Source organism: Ornithorhynchus anatinus, chromosome 8 (genome assembly GCF_004115215.2).
Source record: "Ornithorhynchus anatinus isolate Pmale09 chromosome 8, mOrnAna1.pri.v4, whole genome shotgun sequence".
Classification (NCBI taxonomy): Eukaryota; Metazoa; Chordata; class Mammalia; order Monotremata; family Ornithorhynchidae; genus Ornithorhynchus; species Ornithorhynchus anatinus.
In genome coordinates this window covers 29,798,386-29,821,107 of record NC_041735.1, presented here as the reverse complement: position 1 = coordinate 29,821,107, position 22,722 = coordinate 29,798,386, and the positions used below count along the sequence as shown (strand labels likewise).

General features: G+C 46.3%; 1 protein-coding gene across 1 annotated transcript in view; it reads left to right on the top strand.

Moving 5' to 3' along the window:
• The window catches only part of WDR72 (WD repeat domain 72), a 192,077-nt gene that overhangs the window by 116,450 nt on the left and 52,905 nt on the right, over positions 1-22,722 (top strand). Inside the window, exon 15 of the mRNA XM_029070137.2 lies at positions 2,410-2,599. Coding sequence (XP_028925970.2) covers positions 2,410-2,599 — 190 coding nt within the window. The remainder of the gene's footprint in view (positions 1-2,409; positions 2,600-22,722) is intronic.

Here is a 22,722-nt window from a genome sequence, read left to right as displayed (position 1 = left end):
CCGCCTTCCCCTCACCACTGATTATTCACTTGACTGTGTACTCCTTAGCACTCTGAAACTCACTCCAGCTCCACAGCTCCAACGAACGTGTCCTTGTACCCTACCATTTCCCCTAGCTGTAATTTATTTTATGGTCTGTCTCCCCCTGTAGCCTGTAACTTGTAGTTAGGGATCACTTCTACCATCTCCATTTTATTGTACTTTCCAAGCCCTTAATACGGTGCTCTGCACCCAGTCAGTGCTTAATGAATACCATCGCTTAATTGATTAATATAGCTGGTAGTAATTGTGGTTTTTGTAAAGTGATTTCTCTGTGCCCTATTCCTACCCATACACTGTGAATGGGTGGCATGCCCTTTCTGACTTTACTCCCTTCACTGCCTTCTCCTCCAGCTCCCTTCTTGACCCTTTGAGATCTGATTTCCTTCCCTTTCTCTCCCCTGAAAAAGTTGTATCTCTCAGGTCACCAGAGAGGTCATTCTTGTATATCTCGTGGACCTTACTCTGTCACTACCCCATCCTAAAACTCCTCAACCCCTCATGTGTCTTCAATACCACTCCTTTCCCCTGGAAACACTAATGAATGTCATTTTTCTGAGCATTCTTTTCTGGTTCTCCTTCTGGTTGTCTCTCACATCATCTCTTCTTCTTCTTTCCACCCCCAAAATAGAGTTATTGCTCAGATCACTGATCTGAGTCCCTTTTTCTTCTTCATTAACACACACTGCCTTGTGGATCTCTTTCATTCCCTCAGCTTCATTACTTCCTCAATATGTTTCTCTCCCATTTTACCTTCCTTGTTCTGACCTCAGTCATTCTATGCAATCCCACATTTCCTCCTGCCTTCTGGACATCTCTCTATGGATATTCCACCAGTGCCTCAAATTCAATATGTCCAAAATTGATTAGTACCCTCCCAAATCCTCTTCTCCTCTTAAATTCTCTATTCTAGTTGACCACTCCACCATCCTCCCTGTCTCAAGCCTGTAACATTGGCATTATTGTCCATTCCTTGATTGACTAATGGATCGACTCCTCCCTCTCTTTCAACTCCTGTATTGTTCATTGCCAAATCCTTTCGGTGTTCCTCCTCAACACTCCAGGATCTACCCCTTCCTGTCCATTCCTTCCTTCCATTCCTTGATTAACTAATTGATCGACCAGCCTGGGCACCCGTCGTACCCCAGCTTGACAATTGCATCGGCCTATTCACTAATCTCCATTCATTCATTCATTCATTCATTCATTCAATCATATTTATTGTGTGCAAAGCATTGTACTAAGCACTTGCCCTGGAGCTCTTGCTCCGGTCCCTCCCACCTCCAGTTCATAACTCACTCTGTTTCCGGGATCATTTTTTCTAAAATGTCATTTTGCATCTACCTCTCTACTCCTCAAAAACCTCCGGTGGACGCCCATTCCTCTCTGTGTCAAGGAGAAACTCCTATCCATCGGCTTTAATGCACTCTACCAACTCTCTCCCTCCTTCTTATCCAGTCTTTTCTCCCCTTTACACTCCAGATCGCACTCTTCATTCCTCTCAATCCAGCTTCCTCCTGTGCTTTTTCTCATCTCTCTCTGGCCACTGACCCCTTGTTCACACCCTCTCTTCTGCCTGGAACTCTCTTCCCCTTCACTTCCAGACCACTGCTCTCCACATCTTCAAAGCCCTTCTGAAATCTCGCTTACTCCAGGAGGCCTACCCTGCTTAATTATGAGTTTCCCTCCTTATATCCTCCCTATTGCCACTTAATTCCTTCTTCGCCATCTAAATATTGAAGTCCTTACTATCCCCAGTAGTTCTAATGTACCTTATATACTCTGGTACTTCTTCCTACTTGTAATTGTTTTAGGTGTCTATTCCCCCCAGCTAGACTGTAGAGTTCTCGAGGGCAGGGACTACGTCTATTAATGCTATTGCACCCTCCTAAATGCTCGACCCTTCACCTCTGGCCTGGGACTCCCTTCCCCTTCATAACCTTCAGATGATCACACCCCTCACTCTCAAAGCCTTACTAAAACCACATCACCTCCAAGAGGTCTTTCCCAACTAAACCCTCATTTCCACTTCTCCCCCTTCCTTCCGTGTGGTCCTTGCATTTGGATTTTGGCCCTTTATTGACCCCACCCACAGCCCCACTGTGTTTGTGTACATATCTGTAATTTATGTATTTACATTAATGTCTGTCTCCCCCTCTAGACTGTAAGCTCCTTGTGGGTAGGGAACGTGTCTTCCAGCTCCGTTATATTGTACTCTCCCGAGCTTTTGGTATATTGCTCCGCCCACAGTAAGCGCTCACTAAACAGATCAAGCGATTGATTAATACACTGTTCTGCGTGAAGTAGGAATTCAGTAAATGTGATTCACCAATTGATTGGTTGATTAGGAAGTCTTTGGTCCCACGGCAGGTAATGGAAGCAATGCAAGCCGTTCTGCTGGCTGAAGTTCAGAGAAGTCTGATGACCTTGAAGGAAGCCTCACTGAGCATTCAGCCCAGGTCCACGGGAGAGGATGGAGAGGAGGAACAGAGCCGGCCAAGGGAGGGGCAGAGGGAGCAGCTACTTGAGCGACAATCCGTAAAAACCCCTCCTCTGCCAAGTAAGTTCAAAGTACTTTGGTTAATGCCCCTCTCAAAACTTTTTCTGGTCTTAAGATCATGAGGAGGATAGAAGATTAGATTTGACTATGAGCCCGTCGTTGGGTAGGGATGGTCTCTATCTGTTGCCAAAGTGTCCATTCCAAGCTCTTAATAGAGTGCTCTACACATAGTAAGCGCTCAGTAAATACTATTGAACGAATGAATGAATGAAGAGCCAAATGGATCAGTGCTCAGTGAGAACAAAGTGCTCAATAAATACAATTATAACTACTATTATTGTTTGGGGAAAAATTTGGCCAACTGCCCAGTTTCTGGCCCTTGCAGCTGTCTAGTTGCTCTTACAATTGTCAGGACTTGGAAGGATTTCCAAAGTCTGTGGTGGCCGTTTAGCACGGCACAGTTTGCGGAATAGATTCTTTGTGAGATTATTTTGATCACCCCACCCCCAAAAATCCAGTCAATCAGGCAGAGTTCTTTCTTGAGCTCCTACTCAGTGCTGGGCATTGTACCGAGTGAATGAGGGCGTTTAACAGGACTGAGACATGTTTCCTGTCCTAAGGAGCTTATATTATTATATCGTACTCTCCCAAGTGCCTAGTACAGTGCTCTGCACACAGCAAGCACTCAGTAAATACAATTGACTGACTGACTGTTGGCCAATCTGATGAGGAAGACAGATTGTTTTTTTTCTACAGAGCATGAAAGCAGGAGGGAGAACAAGGGTAAAGCTGGAAACAGGATGAAAGAGCGGAACGAATAACTAAGCGTACGGATAGGTATATAAATAAACTATGAACAAATACAAATGGGGACACATACACAAGGAATGAGTGTGGGTGGTAGTAAAATCCCTCATTTGAAAAGGGAAGCCTGCTCTGAGGCAACACTGAGTGATAGAAAATGAGTTGGAATTATTTTGAGGTGAACAGATTTGAATATTGATCATTTTCCTCAGTAAGCTTCCATGAGTACTTAAATTAATAGCTTACATTTATAACTTAATAATGTGGGATGTTTCACTTTTAGCCACAGGAATCAAACTCTGGGAAATTAAAACCAATTTTATAGTCACATCATTTCATTTTACAACAAACTTCGTCATTGTAACTTTATAATGGTGCTAATGTTTATAGTGGGAAGAGATGGAATTAGAATTTATGTTATGAAGTGATATCCATTTTTTAGCCCATTAGCCAAGCCTTAAAAATGAAGTGTCCTAAATTTTACTTTCAGTCTTCGTAGCGAGTCTTCTGCAAAGGAAGTTAATTTATAATCTCATTGAGTGTGGGTGTCTGTCATGAAAATTTGCTACCAGCTTCTTGTTCCAGAAGGTGAAAAATGATCACTGATACTCATTTCAGGCCTTAAAGAACAGTAGTTTCTTCCATACAGGAGACACTGAGGGATGGGATAATATTAAAAATGCTAAACCTTTGAACAAGTGCCAATCATGAAAATATATTTTGTATCCTGTCATGATTTTATTACCCGTTTGAACAAGGGAAGAGTTTGGCAATAAACTATTGGTAATCATCGGGGAAATGAAAATGATTGCCGGAAGATTGCTTTGGGGTGCATGGGGTGCCATCAAGTCAAATAATAATAATATTTCAACACTATCTGCTGAACACTATGCTAAGCGATAGGGCAGAGAAAGAGGGTGGCTTAGTGGAAAGAGCCTGGGCTGGGGAGTCAGAGGTCGTGGGTTCTAATCCCGGCTCTGCCATTTGGCAGCTGTGTGACTGAGGGCAAGTCACTTCACTTCTCTGCGCCTCAGTGACCTCATCTGGAAAAGGGGGATTAAGACTGTGAGCCTCACGTGGAACAACCTGATGACCCTGTATCTACCCCAGCATTTAGAACAGTGCTCTGCACATAGTAAGCGCTTAAAAAATACCAATGTTATAGTTATTATTTGCGTAGAGGAAACTGAGTCACAGTTAAGTAAAGCAACTTGCCCAAGGTCACATAGCCAGCAAGTGGTGGAGCCAGAATTAGAACCCAGGTTCTCTGGCTTTCAAGCCTGTGCTTTCTCCAGTAGGTCACACTGCTTCCCAGCTTATGACAAGCGACTCATTTCCATGTTATCTGGAGGATTGCAGGTATAGCTTCTGTTGTGATGTTTTGTGATGTGACTTTCTTCCATTTAATTGTAAGCCCATCGAGGGCTGGAAACCTGTGTTTAAATAATAATAATATTACCCACATCAGCAGGTTGAGTACTCAATGAGGGCAGAGCACCGTACCTAGTATTTGGGCAGAGGTGAGCTGACCATCTAATGGACATCAGTCAGATAACCGTGTTCATTGAGCCCCGTTGAAAGGAGAACACTGTAGTAGACCCCTAGGGAATATATTGGAATAATCAAAAAACAAATTTGAATTTTTGAAGCTTAGTGAGATGAAAGGGGATGATTCGGAGCATTCGAAAAAGCCATAAATATCCGTTGCACAGATAGGATAGCTCATGTAATATTAAGTGAATCTCCAAGGAGAGTTCATGCCTCTTTGAAACGCTCAGTACAATGTCCACACATAATAAGTGCAAAGTAAATGCCGTTGCTTGATAAATTGATTTCATCAATGTTTGATGAGGCCAAATTTGGGGCATTTGTGAATCTTGTTTATGAGTTTTCTGTCATGCTATGTTGGGTTTGGCTTGTGATAACATTCAAAGGAATCTGAGATGCCTAAGTTAAGGAAGCAATACTGCCTTATAATTTGAATATGGGTGTGTTTGTTGTTTATTACATGCAGTTGTGCTTTATATTAGAAGTAAAATTCACCTCTGATTGAACGCTTGACTTAAAAACCTGCTGATCTAGCCACACAAAAATGCTGTCCCTTGTTGTGCCATCGTGTTTGATGCTTTCACCCCCTGGAATTTTCTCTTTTGCCCCTTTGCCTCTCATCCATCACAGAGCTTTTCCTTCAGATGAGCCATGTCTTTCTTGATGGCACTATGCCGTGCTGGTCTATCCCCGGTAATTGAATTCCAGTTTATAACTGGGATTCTGCATTGTCAAACGCTGTGTTTTACCATGTCCTTAAAACATTTCCTCTGTTCTTTTGCCTTACCATTTCCCAATTTCAGTTCTCCATTTGGCAGTTATTTGGTAGTCCTGATTTTGCTTAGTCTCCTCAAGTGTCCCACTGAGCACAGTTCTTTTGAGGTGAGCCCAGCTTTGTTGTTAGGAGAATGACTTCATTCCATAACTTCATTGTTTGTGATCCTGTTTTACCATTTGATATTATGATCTACTTCATTCATTCAACCGTATTTATGGATCGTTTACTGTGTGCAGAGCACTGTACTAAGCGCTTGGAATGGACAATTCAGCAACAGATAGAGACAATCCCTGCCCAGTGACGGGCTCACAAACTGCATATGCCTGAGATCTCAGAGATACAGAGAAGGTTGGACAACGCTCCTTAAGAAGCAGCGTGTTACCTAATGGACAGAGCCCAGATTTGGGAGTCAGGAGAGCTTGGGTTCTAATCTCAGCTCTGCCACTTGTCCGCTGTGTGACCTTGGGCAAGTCACTTAATTGATTTATTTATATTAATGTCTACCTCCCCCTCTAGACTGCTCACTGTGAACCAGGAATGTGTCAATTTTTTGTATTGTACTCTCCCAATCACTTACTACAGTGCTCTGCACACAGGAAGAGTTCAATAAATGAATGAATTTAACTTCTCTTTGCCTCAGTTCCCTCATCTGTAAAATGGAGATTAAGAAAGTGAGTCTCGTCTGGGCCGTGTCCCCCCGATTAGCTTGTATCTACCGCAGAATTTAGTACAGTGCCTAGTTCATAGCAAGTGGTTAACACATATCCTAAAAAGACAACCCCCCAAATACTTCAGTTCTGAAGATTTCTAGTTTGGTCATGATCCCAAGACCACATTATTGTCGTGCTCTATTTGACTGTCTCCCAAAGGAGGTTCTCACTTTCTTGATTCCGTTTCCAACTTCCTTTAATTAATCAAAGGTATTTATTGAGTGCTTGCTGTCGGCATAGCACTGTACTGTGTGACTGGGAGAGTCCAGTATAATCAAGTTGATAGACCTGATTCCTGCCTTCAAGGAACGTACAGTCTAGTGACAGGGATGGGCATTAAAATTAATTTCAGATAGGGCAAAGCATAGGGGTATAGATGTAAGTGCTGTACTTCATTCTGCTGCCTGGATCATTTTCCTTCAGATGCGTTCAGACCTTGTTTCCCCACTCCTCAATAAACTTCAGTGGTTGCCCATCCACTTCTGCCTCAAACAAAAAATCCTCGCCATTGGCTTTAAAACCTTTAGTCACCTTGCCCCCTTTCTACTTTCCTACTACAACCCAGCCCGCACATTTGTTCCTCTAAAACTAACCTTCTCACTGTACCTCGATCTTGTCTATCTCGCTGCTAATCTCGCACCCACATCCTAACTTTGGCCTGGAATGCCTTCCCTCCTCATGCCGGACAGATGATGACTCTCCCCCACTTCAAAGTCTTAGTGAGTTTGCCCATCATGAGTTTGTTCTGAGAAAGACCTGTTCCGTAAGGTAGCACAAGTTGATTTGGTGTATGGAGAAATGGTTGGCGGCTTGTGTCATTTAAGGCTTGATGCTACAATGCTTTCTAGTCTTTCTCTGCTTCTACCATACAGTACATTGTATTTCTTCACTTTTTTTCTGGTTTCCAGTTTTTAATACAGTAAAATGACAGTGAGTGGCCAGAGTGTAAAGCCTTTCGCTAGCCGTGGGCTTAACAGTAATACAAGAATTTGTATCCAAAGCAGTCAACCTTGTTGATAACTTCGAACCACATACCCCCTAACCTATTAATTCCCATCGACTCAATGGTTAGTTAATAGAGCGTGATTTTCTCGTAACACCAGGCTCGCCAAGTACACGACCCTTGCTTTAAGGAGAAATGCCTGTATTCAGAATGTTATCTACCCCTCCCCCCATCCACTTGTTTGCCCCACTGTTTGGAATCTCTTTCAACCTATGGTCAAAACCCTTGGTTGTGGTAGAAACGGATACTCTACCCATAAAAGGGTCACCAGGATATCATCCGTCGCTTTGAAATTTCCTGCTAACCTGGGTTGGAGTGAAAATGAGATGAGGTAGTAAATTCAGGGTTGTTAAATCATCTTTCGTACATTTTTGATTTTCAAAGATTTTCATCAACAGCAAAGTGAGCTGAGGAAGCTGTGGGTCTTTTTGGAGGGGGACTGAATCCATACACTAGCGCACCAAATCAAAGCAAGATGAGGCCTAAAAGCATCCATTCTCCAAGCCTGCAGCCAACTGAGGCTTGGGTATAAATGCTACTATTAGTATTAATAGTGTTATTTGATAAGTGCTCATTTTGGGCACTGTACTGGGCACTGTACTAGGTGTGGAAGAGAAGCAAATTCAATCGGTCACAGTCCCTGTCCCACATGAGGCTCACGGTCTTAATCTCCAATTTACAGTCGAGGTCACCGAGGCGCAGAGAAGTGAAGCGACTTGCCCAAGGTCGCACAACAGACGAGTGATGGAGCCAGGATTAGAACCCAGATCCTTCTGACTCTCAAGCCCGTACTCTATCCACTAGGCCACGCTACTTCCCCCGCCCACTGAGCTCTTCCAAGGGCCATTTGTTGGCTGGGGAGAGCATTCTTCCCAGACTTGCCGCATGCCATCCATCCCCCAGGGTGTCGCTGTGAGACAGTGCTTATCGACAGCAGTAAATCTCTCCCGATCCTGGAAAGCCTCTTGACTAGCTGAGGGATCATCATGGCCTTGCAAGTGGCAAATGCCCCTGTCTAGGGATTCATGGGAGTGATCTGACCCCATCTCCCATGGGGTCACCTCCAAACCTTTCCATTGCTACCACCAAGCACCGCAGCTGGGAAGACCAGGGGTCATGCTCGGCGGGGAGGGGCACTGGGACAGACCAGTGACAGGCAGATAAAGAGTTGGATTAGTAGGGGTAGTTGGTTGGCTTCCTCCCATCTCCACCCTGGAAGGGTCCCAACACCCCTTTTCTTTCCGCCTAGAGCCGGGTCGGGCTCATGACACAGGGCAGCACAGAAACTGATCCTGTGCCAAAGAGATATCTGCACCTGCACCCGCACCCACTCACCCCAACAGGGTGAAGAGTGGCACAGGCACAGAACTCAGTGGCAGGAGCCAGAGTGGAGTGGGTATAGGTGCTTCCGAATGATTAATGCCAGATCAACCGTTCTGGCACTTATTTTTTAGGTCCTGTGTCTCCCCATTGTGATTCTTTTAATTATGGTCATTATTGAGTGCTTGCCCCAAATAAAGCATTATTCTAAGGACTGTAGAAGATATAAAATGAGATCAGCAGATCAGCCACAGTCATTGTCCCACACAGCGCTCACAGTTTAAAAGGGAGGGACCCCAGGCATATTATCTCCTTGAAAATAATGAGATAAGATGAATAAATGGAAATTCAGAGAAGTTTTCATTGCTTGCCCAAACCACAAGGCAGGTAAGGGATAGAGTTGGGGCTAGAACTCAGGTCTTCTGACTCCCAAATTCTTGAATTCCAAGGGCTTAATATTTCACCTTATCCATGGTTGAGTGGGAGAAGCATTAATGTCTTTCCCCCCTTCCTTCTTTCCCCCCTTCCTTCCTGGGACATTTTTCAATCAATTGTATTTACTGAGCACTTACTGTGTGCAAGGGATAACACTAGGTGCTTGGTACAGTACAATATAACAAGGTTTGTAGACCTGAATCCTGCCCACAAGGAGTTTACAGTCTAGAAGGGGAGACAGACATTAATATCAGTGGCGGATATGCACAGAAGTGATGTGGGGCTGAAGCCGGGGTGAATGCCAAGTGCCTAAACGGTATAGATCCAAATATAATGGTGACACAGAAGGGAGGGGGTTTTGGGGAAATGAGGGTTTAGTCATGGAAGTCCTCTTGGAAATGTGATTTTAATAAAGATTTGAAAGTGGGGAGAGTGATGGTCTGTTGGGTACAAAGGGGCAGGGAGTTGTAGGCCAGAGGCGGGATGTGAGTGAGGGGTCAGTGGTGAGAGAGAAGAGACTGAGGTACAGTGAGTCAGTTGTTGTTAGAGAAGCGAAGTGAGAGTGCTGGGTTATAGTAGGAAAGCAGCTAGGTAAGATAGGAGGGAACGAGGTGATTGAGTGCTTGAGTGCTTGAGTGATTGAGTGCTTTAAAGCCAATGGTAAAGAATTTCTCTTTGATGCAGAAATGGACGACAACAACTGGAGGTTCTGGAAGAGTGCGAAAAGCTCTTCTGTCAACCAGGTGCTTGTGTCATTAGACTGACGGCTGGAAGTTGTGCGAGCGAGTGACTCAGAGCTTCTGAAACACCCACATCCCTGAGGGGCATTTGTGATTTCTCTCTGGGCATCCAGCAGATTCCCCCTCTCCCTCGAAGCCCCCTTGCTAATTGAATTAGGTTCGAATCCTCCCAGTTAGACTGGGGAGGGACCTCAGAGACACCTGTTGCATGCAAGGAACCGCCTGCCAACTCTGTTGTATTGTACAGGCGCTAAGTTCCGTGCTCTGCACGTAGCCAGCACTTAGTGAACACCATAGGTTGACGGTTTGACATGCGCCATTACCATCGAAGAAGTCTCCATCTTAGACTTAGATAAAAATTGACACCGAGGCTTTGCCTTTCATCATGGGTGATTCTTCGGACCCTCCCGCTCCCATCCCCACTCCGTAAATGGTGATGTTTGTATCGTCAGTGTTCAAACCAGTGTGGAAGGAAGAAAGAAATGCTCTCCCCGGGCCCCAGACACTGTGTGCTGGGGGTATTTACCGAGGGGCCGGTATGGAGATGCAAATTGAAGGACCCAGAAAGAACGGCAGCCATTCCTCTCACACCAACAGTCAGGCTCCAGCTCCACCAATCAATAAATCAGTCAGTTGTATTTATTGACTGCTTACTGTGTGCAGAGCACTGTGCTAAGAGCTCAGAAGAGTAGAATAAAGTAGAATAAAGTAGAGTTGGTAGATATTTCCCTACCCACAATGAGCTTACAATCTGGGGGGGGACCCTTGGTGGGGCCACCACCCCAAAGAGCGACAGGGAGGAGAAAAATATTTTTACATCCATTTCTGGCATTGTGGTAGTTGATCAGTGGGTCTGGCAGGCGGTAGTCGAGCTGTGGGAGGGATTGAGAAATCTGTAGGTGGGTAGGGGGAGGCGGGAAGTGCCGGACCCCGGTGGAGATAGAGACAAGGGGTGAGGGAATCTATCAGTCAATGCTCTTCACTGAGCAATCACCGTCTGCAGAGCACTGTGTTAAGAACATGGGAGAGTAAAATACAGTGGAGTTGGTAGACCCAACCCCTGTGTAGAAGGAGGAGACAGAAGAGAGCTCCACGGAAAAGGCAAGATTTTGCTGATGTTGTTGGATTCTCCACCTCTTGGTTTGGGTGGTGAATGTTCCATCCCTGGTGGGATGGGTCACGTGTGAACCCCTCGGGGCTGGCTGCAGAGGACCAGTGGATGACTACTTAGACAGGGAATCCCATGTGCGGCAGGGACTGTGTCTAAGCCGATTAACTCGCATCTATTCCAGCGCTTAGTACAGTGGCGGACAATGTAGTAAGCCCTTAACGATCACCACAGTAACCCACCCTGAGGTTGGACCCTGTTCCCTTTGAAAAGCAGCTGAGACAGTTTCACCCTTCTCCTTTGTGTAAATCTCCCTGTGCCTCTCCATCAGCTCTGCCCTTGACGTCCTGCTCTGAAGATCTCATGGGCTTAGAGGACCCAACGGGGCTTACTGCTCCTTTTTCTAAAAGCAGTTTCATTTTTCAAGAGGGATGGAGATTGATTATCTCCATCTCAGGGTATGAAGATCTAGAGCACGTCAGTGCTCTTCTTGGGGTTCCTTCAATGGCTGAGCCGGCACACAGTGAACAGGCCAGGGCAGAGTGGCTGCCCGGAGTTATTTTCCGATGTTTCCCCTGGGCTGATCCCCAGGTGTTGGAAGATGCTGATGCGACACGAAGGGCATGTAGACCTCTGCTGGATTCTGGCCTCCTTGAATTATTAGTCAGTGTCTCCTGGATCTGGGTTGCACCCTCCTTCCAATCAGCTCCAAGTTATCCATGGCAACCCCCAATCGGGACAGTGAGGATCACTGAACTCCATGAAGCACCCTATATTCAGAAAAACTCATATTGTTGCCCCCACCCAACAACCCTGCCCGCTTTCAATACCTCGAACCTGCACAGAGGCCGACAGCGCAGCCGGTCTAACCAAATGGCTTGTGCCGTCAGATGTCTGGTGGAGAAGCAGCGTGGCTCAGTGGAAAGAGCCCGGGCTTGGGAGTCAGAGGTCAGGGGTTTGAAACCTGGCTCTGCCGCTTGCCAACTATGTGACTTTGGGTAAGTCACTTCACTTCTCTGTGCCTCAGTTACCTCATCTGGAAAATGGGAATTAAGACTGTGAGCCCCACGTGGGACAACCTGATCACCTTGTATTCCCCCCCAGTGCTTAGAGCAGTGCTTGGCACATAGTAAGCACTTAACAAACACCACCATTATTATTATTATCATTATTCCCTAGTGGCCTGGCAATGTTTTCACTTGTCAGGGAAACTCTCCAGCTGAGGAAACCCATAATGAGGGTCCTATCCAACTCAACCCATTGGCAGAAGATGATTGGCTGTGGAACCATTTTCACGGGACATGGTGACCTTTTCCCAGGAAGAGCATGCAGGGGGACTGTGAGGCTCTGGAAGCGGTGTTCTCAGGCTCCATTAGCTCCGATAAGTTATGTCCCACTTGAAGTCCTAACTGAGGAGTGGCATGACGTAGTGGCTAGAGGATGGGCCTGGGAGTCAGAAGGTCGAGGGTTCTAATCCTGGTTCTGCCACTTGTCTGCTATGTGACCTTGGGCAAATCACTTCATTTCCTCGGTGTCTCAGTTACCCCATCTGTAAAATGGGGATTGAGACTGAGAGCCCTACGTGGGACAAGGACGGTGTCCAACCTGATTTGCTTGTATCTGCCCCAGCACTTTTTACACTGTCTAGCACATAGTAAGTGCTTAACAAATACCATAATTATTATTATCATTATTATTATGCTAAATGAAGCGAGTTCCTAGTGACGGACTATGGTTTCAAAATCACCCTTGCATTTTAGAAGTGTTGCCAATTTAACTAATGCTCGTTTGCTCTTAACTGTGGTCATCTTTGGGATTAATGCCAAAAAACTATGGTGACCTTAATAATAATTAATGATGATCTTGTTAAGCGCTTACCCTGTGCTTAGCACTGTTCTAAACCCTGGGGGAAAATACAGGTAAATCAGGTTGGACCCAATCCCTCACCCACGAGGGGCTCACACTCTGAATCCCCATTTTACAGATGAAGTAACTGAGGCACAGAGAAGTGAAGTGCTTGCCGAAGGTCACACAGAAGACGTGGCGGAGCCGGGATTGAAACCCAGGTCCTTCTGACTCCCAGGCCCATGCTCTCTCTGCTAAGCCATGCCATGTCTCGAAAACTTTTCAAGAGGCTTAGAACCCTTTTCGGTGGTTGTTCTACCATTTCCAGCTCCCACCAAATTTTAACTAGTGGTAAAACCTACAGGAAAACAGCTGTGATTTCAGAAACCATGGCTCCTTCTTTTCACTTTGGCTGTAGGTCATGGAAGAATGTTGTGGTTTGGCTCTGATATTTATACTTACAGATAATCACCGTACTTTAGGATCTTATTTCAGGCGGTTATATTTATCTCCGGAACGCTATTATCACTTTGATATTCTCCAAACAACTCCCTTTAAGAGGGCAAGCATTAGCTGCAGAATGGGGAAAATGCTCCATCTCTGCTCCATTCCAGCTTGATACTGCGGTGGGCGGCGCAGACAGAACAGAGAGGAAAGAGGAAAGGGTCATCGGGAAACGAACGACTGGCAACAAAAGCTTGGGGAGAATTCACCTTCCCCGATTAGACTGTAAGCCTGTCATTGGGCAGGGATTGTCTCTATCTATTGCCGAATTGTCCATTCCAAGGGTTTAATACAGTGCTCTGCACACAGTAAGTGCTCAATAAATACTATTGAATGAATGAATGAATTAGCATGGTGTGGTGGATGGATCCCGGGCCTGGGAGTCAGAAGATCATGGGTTCTCATCCCGACTCCCCCACTTGTCCCTCTGTGACCTTGGGCAGTACCCTTCACTTCCCCATACCTCAGTTACCTCATCTGTAAAATGGGAATAGAAACTGTGAGCCTAATGTTGGACTATGTCCAACCTAATTTACTTGTATCCACCCCAGGGCTTAGTAACAGTGCCTGGCACACGGTAAGCACTTAACAAATGCCACAATTATTATTATTATATAAGGTACCATCCAGACGCCCCCGCTCATACCTCCTCTGAAACTTAGGTGACTTCAGCTGACTGCCTCTGCCCTCCTCCCCATCCTCCTCTGGCTTCCTGCCCCACAACCATGTCCCAAAGCTACTGTGGGCTAGCTTTCTCTCCAGCCAACGAGCTATCGGATGGTGGTTGACTTGTCCGAAGTCCAGTTATATGCCCAGGAGTTTGTGTTAATCGGCCAGCATCCGCGTTGCATTTATCTCGTATTCCTATAGCTAATGACAGCAGGATATGCCGTTACCTTGTTTATCATCTAACCGTCAAAAATCAGTCAGAAATGCCGGGTGATGAATGGGGCAGATATATATAAGCCCACGTCAGCCGTTTCCTCTCTCCTTGACTGAATTTGCATTAAAATATGAGGATATTATGTGGAAGGTTTCACATGGCAAATATTTCCAGTAAGAGAACACAAATCAATTTTATTTTTAACATCTAACTTGGTGCTGCTTCACTTGGGCATTAGATCATTTTTTACATATTCAGTTAAATAGTTTTTGGATCCCTTTTTTAAAAAAATTAGTGGTCAGGTATGAGGGGAGACGAGCCTGGGGGATATTTCTAAAACTTCAATTGCTTTCGTTCCTTGCCCCATAGATTTTGCCAGCACATTTCTTAATGCAACAGAAATCAGATTTGGTGTGTATTTTTACACGAAATCAAATTGTGCAGGCGCCACCTCAAGCATTAGAAAGGATAGGGTTCCGTCACGACAGCTCCAGAAAGCCGAAGAGCTGAGTGAGGAGGCTCAACGTCGAGACTACAACCTCGAGAGCGGTTTTTTCATAAGCTTTTTCAAAACTGGAAAATATGATGTAGCACAAGTGCCCTATTATCATACCGGAAAGCCTCAGTGAGCCGTGTTTTGTATCTACGGATTGGTGTGCAGTGCATAATCCCAGCCTCGCAAGCAGACCTATACTTCACCAGAGCAGTGGGACGACTGAGGGGACTCAAGAGTTCTGCCCCTGGAATTCAGGCGGGAGAATGGCACAGTGTAAAGAAACCTGAAAGTGTTTCGTGAGCTAAAGCACTCTGGTGACATGCTGGGGAATTTGGATGTCGAGGTTGACGCCAGGAGAAGCTTTGTTTTCTTGGTTGAATTTTAGCTTTTATTTAATTCATGATTCTCCTCTTGTTTTCCCCTAGTATTGACTAGCATTTATTCTGAAAAGCACAGCACCTAAAGCCTTTCTGAGACACAGGACTCACCCCAGAAGTTGTCCGAAGATAGCACATGTAGGACCCCCTCCTCACCCCTGGCCCCTTGCAAGCGAGCCAGTGATCCGAAGCCCCATTGTGGAAGGAGAGTTCATTCACTCAAACAGGAGTTTTGATCCCGGTCTAACCTCTACCCCATTTCTTCTAGATCCTTAGCAGAAAGCAGAAACAGTGGGTCTTGCTAGAGAGTTGAGCCCCAGCTCCAGATCCTCTGAGCCTTCTCTTCCTCTGTTGGAAGGAGCAGGCATTTTAGATCTTCAGGGACACCTGCTTTCATTGACCCTTTCTAAACAGGCAGACGTTGGAAGGAGCAGGCATTTTAGATCTTCAGGGACACCTGCTTTCATTGACCCTTTCTAAACAGGCAGACGGGGTCCTCCTTCATCTCTGCCTTCTATGCTGTCAGACCATCTTATTCAACTGAGGTCCAGCACAACATCTTCAGGAACTGACACCATTTCACAGGGAACCAATATCTGCTGAGGCCCTGCCAAGGGATGACCGAGCGTCATCTGGATTCTCATTCAGTCGGTCTATCTTATTTATTGAGCGCTTACTGTTGGCAGAGCACTATACTAAGCACTTGGGAGAGTACGTATAACAATAAACAGACACATTCCCTGCCCAGTACAAGCTTACAGTCTAAAGGGGCAGACAGACTTTAATATATATAATAAATATATGTTACATATATATGTAAATTACAGATATTTACATAAGTTCTGTGGGTCTGGAAAGGGGTATGAATAAAGAAAGGGAGCATGTCAGGGTGACACAGAAGGGAGTGAGAATAGAGGAAAGGAGGCCTTAGCCAGGGAAGGCCTCCTGAAGGAGGTGAGCCTTCAATAAGGCTTTGAAGTGGGGGAGAGTAATTGCCTGTCAGATAATAATAATGTTGGTATTTGTTTAGCGCTTTCTATGTGCAGAGCACTGTTCTAAGCACTGGGGGAGATACAGGGTAATCAGGTTGTCCCACGAGAGGAGCACAGTCTTCATCCCCATTTTCCAGATGAGGTGACTGAGGCACAGAGAAGTGAAGGGACTTGCCCACAGTCACACAGCTGACAAGTGGCAGAGTCGAGATTAGACCTCTGACTCCCAAGCCCGGGCTCTTTCCACTGAGCCACGCGGAGGAAGGAGGGCATTGAAGGCCCGAGGCGGGACATGGGTGAGAGGTCGGCAGCGAGATAGACGAGATTGAGGTATGGTGAGAAAAGATTCAACAGTGGCACCCGTCCCTGGGTCCATCAGACCACGTTTCTGACATCATCAAGTGAGGCACAAATGATATACCGTTTTATCCCGATTGCCCCCTGATGTCATGGTGGAGAAGCCATTTAAAGTCCCGTTCCCACAGATGTCTGAGCGACTCTGTGGAGCCGGCCTTCCGAGTGGATGCGACATCCCCAAGGGGCAGGTTTGGCTGTACACCTAGGCGAATTTTCTTCCCTCACTTTTCAATTTATTTTGAAACAAAACAAGGTCACTTAGACTACCCCCAATCCTTGGTGTCAAGTTGGATTAAGGCTGTTAGGGTCATAGTCACTCTGTGTTTACGGCCTGCAAGAGGCTCCGGGAAGTTTTCGTTCCTACCCATGGAATCCAAGTGCGTAATTGCCGTGGGGAGAGGGAACACGGGTCTCTGGCTCAAAATGTTAGTTCTTCCTTAGCAAAGCAGTTGGGTCAAATGTAAAGCGGACTGTAATCTCTTCCAGGGCAGGAATTGAGTTTACCAATTCTGTTGTATTGTACTCCAAGTGCTTAGTACAGTGCTCTGCACACAGTAAGTGCTCAATAAATAAACATCATTGATTGATTGACCCCGAGTACTTAGTACCGTGGAAAGAGAAAGAGCACAGGCCTGAGAAGTCAGTGGATCTGGGTTCCAATTCTGGATACACCACTTCTCTGCTGGGTTACCATGGGCAAGTCATTTAACTTCTCTCGACTTCAATCACCTCAGCTATAAAATGGGGATTAAATCCTCCTCTCTCCGGCTTAACATGTGAGTCCCATGTGGAACAAGGACTGTGTCCAACTTGATTATCTTGTATCTACCAAGTGCCTAGTTCAGATCTTGGCAGAAAGTAAGCACTTAGCAAGTATCATATTTAAAAAAACAAACAGTGCTCTGCTCACAGTAGGACTCAATAAATACCATTGATTGATTGATTGGATACATGGCAAACAGGGCACAGGGGCAAGCAGATGGATGTGTGACCGAATCAGTGTCCTGGGATTTCCCCTAGTGTTTAGACCACTGCTTAGCTCATTTTAAAGGCTTAATAGATGTCACCATTACTACTGCTAAACCCACTGAATTTTCAGTGTGTATGAAAATTCTGTTTCTGGGATCTGTCTGGGAACGGTCTTCCTCCAAAGGTCAAGCCCCCGAACCCAGAAAGGAACGGAACCCATGGGTCAAGGGCCAATTCAAACATGATCTCATGGCAACTCCATCTGTCTCCCTCATGGAAAAGATTTTGAAAGGCAAAGTGTGCTTGGTCGTCTATCCCGGACTCCCAATTTCCCTCCTCCAGGAAACAAAGAGGAAGTTAGGGAATCCTGCTTTCTTTATCTGGACGGAGCAATCCGCAAGATAGTGCCACTGTGAGCCTGCAAATTCCTAGCTCCTTCTTCATCACCACCTATTGGAAAGGGCCAGCTTGGTACTCTAGACCAAGCAGGCCCGAACGCTTTCCCTCCTCGTGAACTCTGTGTCAGGATTTCAACCTTCTCGTGTGTCCAAGAGATGAGTGGAACAAGGGATACCACAACACTGCCCCAGTGTGAAAGACCGGTTAACTGAATCCCCGGCGGAATCGCTGTCGGAAAGAAGCGGGTCTCCATCGCCCAACCCTGGGGTTATTTTTGGAGCCGCCACCTGCCAGAGAAATCTCCTGACATATTTTCTGACTCCACGATTGGCCCGTGTTCCGAAGGTAACAATTTATCTCTGGAGAGTCCCGGAGAATATCTTCCCCAGGCACTTCCCGTCTACATCAAGTTGGCCATGTTAGCAATCTAATCACAGACCCGTAATTCAGAGGACAACAATTTCTTAGCGTGAACAACTGGCAGCTCCCACTATTGGTTAGGCCAGCCTGAGATTGCTGATGCACAGTGTGTTCCCGGGCCCAGTGATGGATGGCCCCCGCTGAGGCCCGGCCCTAAGTGATTGGAAAGATTGAAGACCCCCAATTCACTTAAGCTTGTTTACTATTACATCAAATAATCAGCATTCTAGGCCCACCCTGGGCTCTTTCCGTCACTTCACCCAAGTTTTGGTGGGGACCTCCATTTGAAAAGACACCTCCCTAAGAATATTTCCAGGTTCCCAGAACATCCATTTAGCCTCCAGACAGCCCACCCTGCTCAAAATCACCAACAAATGGCTGAGAGACTCCCTTCTTCCTATGAGCCAGATATGGCATTGGGTTTTCAAAGATAAATGGCAGGATAGCATCCAACAGAGTGAAATGTGAGGGTGGTGAGCCCATATGTTTCCTTCCCCTCTCATGGCTCTCAAGAGTTTCTTCGCTCTCTTTTTTATGGTATTTGCTAAGTACTTACTACACACTAGGCACTCTAGGATAAATACAAGTCAATCGGGTTGGACACAGTCCCTGTCCCACTTGGGGGTCACAGTCTTAGTCCCCATTTGACAGATGAGGTAACTGAAGCACAGAGAAGTCAAATGACTTGCCCGAGGTCACCCAGTAGACAAGTGGTGGAGCCAGGATTAGAACCCTGGTCCTTCTGACTCCCAGACCCGTTCTCTAATACTGCTTCAACCCCACAGCTCACCTCCAACACATGCTAAAGGATGGGGTTTAAATTACTTCCCAGTCTCCCCTTTTAATCTCTGCTTTAATACGTTGGAGACACACACCTGGAGTTGGCAACTTAATATAGCAGTTTAGAGTTTACAGGCAGAGGTTCGTCTTTCTGCAGATAGTGATCAATGTTAATTCTGTTCCCCGCGATCCTGTCAGGCCAATATCTAAGGCTGGCAATTAGGAGCATTCTCCTCTTCATCAGCTATTCTGGGGCTCCCGTGCTGTGGGAATCTGTAGAAAACAGATGAAGAGAAAACGCAGCCCCTATTTTAAGAGCCTAATTTTGCATTCAGGACATAAATCAGCAGTTAGGATGCATCCACCCAAATTCCCTCCTTTGTAGGGTTTCAGATGCTGCAATTTATTACTCTGAGGAATGTGCTTCGTGGAATTAATTAAATATATTGTGGTTTGGCTCCAGTGGATGCTTTAGAAAAACACAAAACTGCTGGGTGAGAGAAGCTTGCAGATGTTTAGAAAGAGGCATCTGTTTCGTGGTGGCCTGGGGGGAATTAAACGGCATAGCTGCTTTTGTAGGCTTGCATCCTTGTTTGTGCTCAGTTAAATCACCATAATATAAATATTAATAATTGCAATATTTGTTAAGCACTTACTATGTGCCAAGCACTGGGCTTAGCGCTGGGGTAGATATCAGTTAATCAGGTTGGACACGGTCCCTGTCCCACGTGGGACTCTCCACGTGAAGGAGGAGGCAGAACAATTATTGAATCCCCATTTTACAGACGAGGAAACTGAGGCCCTGAGAAATAATGCTGCTTGCCCAAGGTCACATAGCAAGCAGTTAGGGGAGTTGGGAGTATAACCCACTTGCAGATTCAGGAATGGAAGTGGCCTGTTGCTTTGAATATTTAAATTGGTTTTGTTTTTTTTACTAGATCCCACTGTGGAACCTCCCAATGCCTTGATTGTTTTTATTTCAGTTGACTGCTCGTTGGCTTTCCATCCTGATTCTCCACCCAGAAACCTAGTTATGGGCATGGGTTTGCTTCTTAAGAACCAAGATAAGGGCTCCCAAGCCAGATAGCTCCAAATGCAAGCCCGTTTGCTGCGTTGCAAAGCACCCGGGTCTCAGCCATCCATGGACGCATCCTCTGGTGGCGGAGGGTTCTGCACTGGTTGAAAGAGGAAATGACGCTGACTTCAGGCTGGGAAATGAGGTGTGATCTCTGAATATTAAGCAAGCTCCCACCTTCCCCAAAAAGCAGGGCAGCTAGGGGACAATAGCATCAGATTTTGGCAGCAGTCACTTCCACGACCAGAAATTATATTTCCAATGTCCAGCCTCCTTCAGCCATGGCCCCTGCCAGCTCAGAAGTGGCAACCATGTTTACAGGTGTCTGGGAGGGAAATGCTACAGCTCTGGGGCAATGGAGGGGTCAGGGGTCCCCCCCAAGAGCTCCTCATCTCCAAAACTGAGCTCCTCATCTTCCCTCCCAAGCCCGGTCCTCTCCCTGACTTCCCTATCACCATGGATGGTACATCCTTCCCGTCTCTCAGGCCTGCAACCTCGTTGTCATCTTTGATTTGTCTCTTTTGTTAACCCCACACATCCGATCCGTTACCAAGACCTGCCGGTCTCACCTTTATAATATTGCCAAGATCCACCCTTTTCTCTCCACCCAAACGGCTACCTTACTGCTACAGGCTCTCATAATATCCCAGCTAGACTACTATGTCAGCCTTCTCTCTGATCTCCCTTCCTCCTCTCTCGCTCCGCTCCAGTCTATTCTTCACTCTGCTGCCCAGCTCATCTTCCTGCAGAAACGCTCTGGGCATGTCACTCCCCTTCTTAAAAACCTCCAGTGGTTGCCTATCAACCTCTGCTCAAAACAAAAAGTCCTCACCTTAGGCTTCAAGGCTCTCCATCACCTTGCCCCTTCCTACCTCCCTTCTCTCTTTCTACTGCCCACCCTGCACGCTCCGCTTCTATGCCGCCCACCTCCTCACCGTCCCTTGGTCTCGCCTATCCTGCCGTCGACCCCCGGGCCACGTCCTCCCGCGGTCCTGGAGTGCCCTCCCTCCTCACCTCCAACAATCTAATTCTCTTCCCTTCTTCAAATCCCTACTTAAAGCTCACCTCCTCCAAGAGGCCTTCCCAGACTGAGCTCCCCCCTTTTTACCCTCTGCTCCCTCTACCCCCCTTCACCTCTGCACAGCTAAACCCTCTTCTCCCCCCTTTTCCTCTCCTCCTCCCCCCTCCCACCCCACCCCCTCAACACTGTACTCATCCGCTTTTCTGTATATATCTTCATCACCCTATTATTTTGTTTAATGAGATGTACATCACCCTGATTCAGTTTATTTGCCATTGTTTTTATGAGATGTTCTTCCCCTTGACTCTATTTATTGCCATTGTTCTTGTCTGCCCATCTCCCCCGGATTAGACTGTAAGCCCGTCAAAGGGCAGGGACTGTCTCTATCTGTTGCCGATTTGTACATTCCAAGCGCTTAGTATATAGTAAGCACTGCACATAGTAAGTGCTCAATAAATACTATTGAATGAATGAAAGGAGCACATTCTAAGTTCTTCAGGTGTCTGAAAAAGGTTCCTTTCGGTGTCATTAGGTGCATCAAATAATATGCATAAGTTACCTCTGGTTCAGCCAAGGGGTGACCCGTATTTATGAGTGCTGGCGGTGGACAACCTACCCTGAAATCAGAGGAGGAGAATAATCCTTTGGCCTTGAGAAAGTGACTTCTGAAGCCATTCATAGAGCCAATTTCGACCCCTGGTGCACACTGCTTTCCTGGTCCAGAGAACCCATGTAGGATGGACTCTGGAAGGTCCTTGCAAGGATAGAGGAGAAGGCAGGAGAAGGCAATGTGTTGGTTTATGGAGCAGGGAATATGGTCTTCCAGAAGCCCTGGGAGTCAGGGGCCAAAGAGGTTGACGATTCCCAGTTGTCAACTCCATCTCGCTGTTGCAAATATGGTCTTTGGTACCCAGGACCAATCAGTTAATCAGTGGTATTTATTGAGTGTTTACTGTGTGCAAATCACTACACTAAGCACTTGGGAGAGCCCAGTGCAAAGGAGTTGGTAGTCACGTTCCCTGCCCGTAAGGAACTAGCCGTCTATGGGAAGCAGAGTGGCTCAGTGGAAGGAACACGGGCTTGGGAGTCAGAGGTCATGGGTTCTGATCCTGGCTCCGCCACTTGTCAGCTGTGTGACCTGGGGCAAGTCACTTAACCTCTCTGTGCCTCAGTTACCTCATCTGTAAAATGGGGATGAAGACTGTGAGCCCTGTGTGGGACAATCTGATTACTTTGTATCTAGCCAGTGCTTAGAACAGTGCTTGGCACATAGTAAGCGCTTAACAAATATCAGCATTATTATTTCTATTATTAGAGGGGGAGATGGACATCGATATAATGAATAAATAAGGGATATATACGTAATAGTTGTGGGGCTGAGGATGAAGGGAATAGCAAGAGAAGTGGTGTGGCCTAGTGGAAAGAGCATGGGTCTGGGAGTCTTAGGACCTGAGTTCCAATCCTGGCTCTGCCACTTGTCTGCTGGACGACCATAGGGAAGTCACTTAAGTTCTCTGTGCCTCAATTACCTCATCTGTAAAATGGGGATTAAGGCTGTGAGTCCCATGTGAGACCTGGACTGTGTCCAACCTAATTATCTTGTATCTACCCCAGAACTT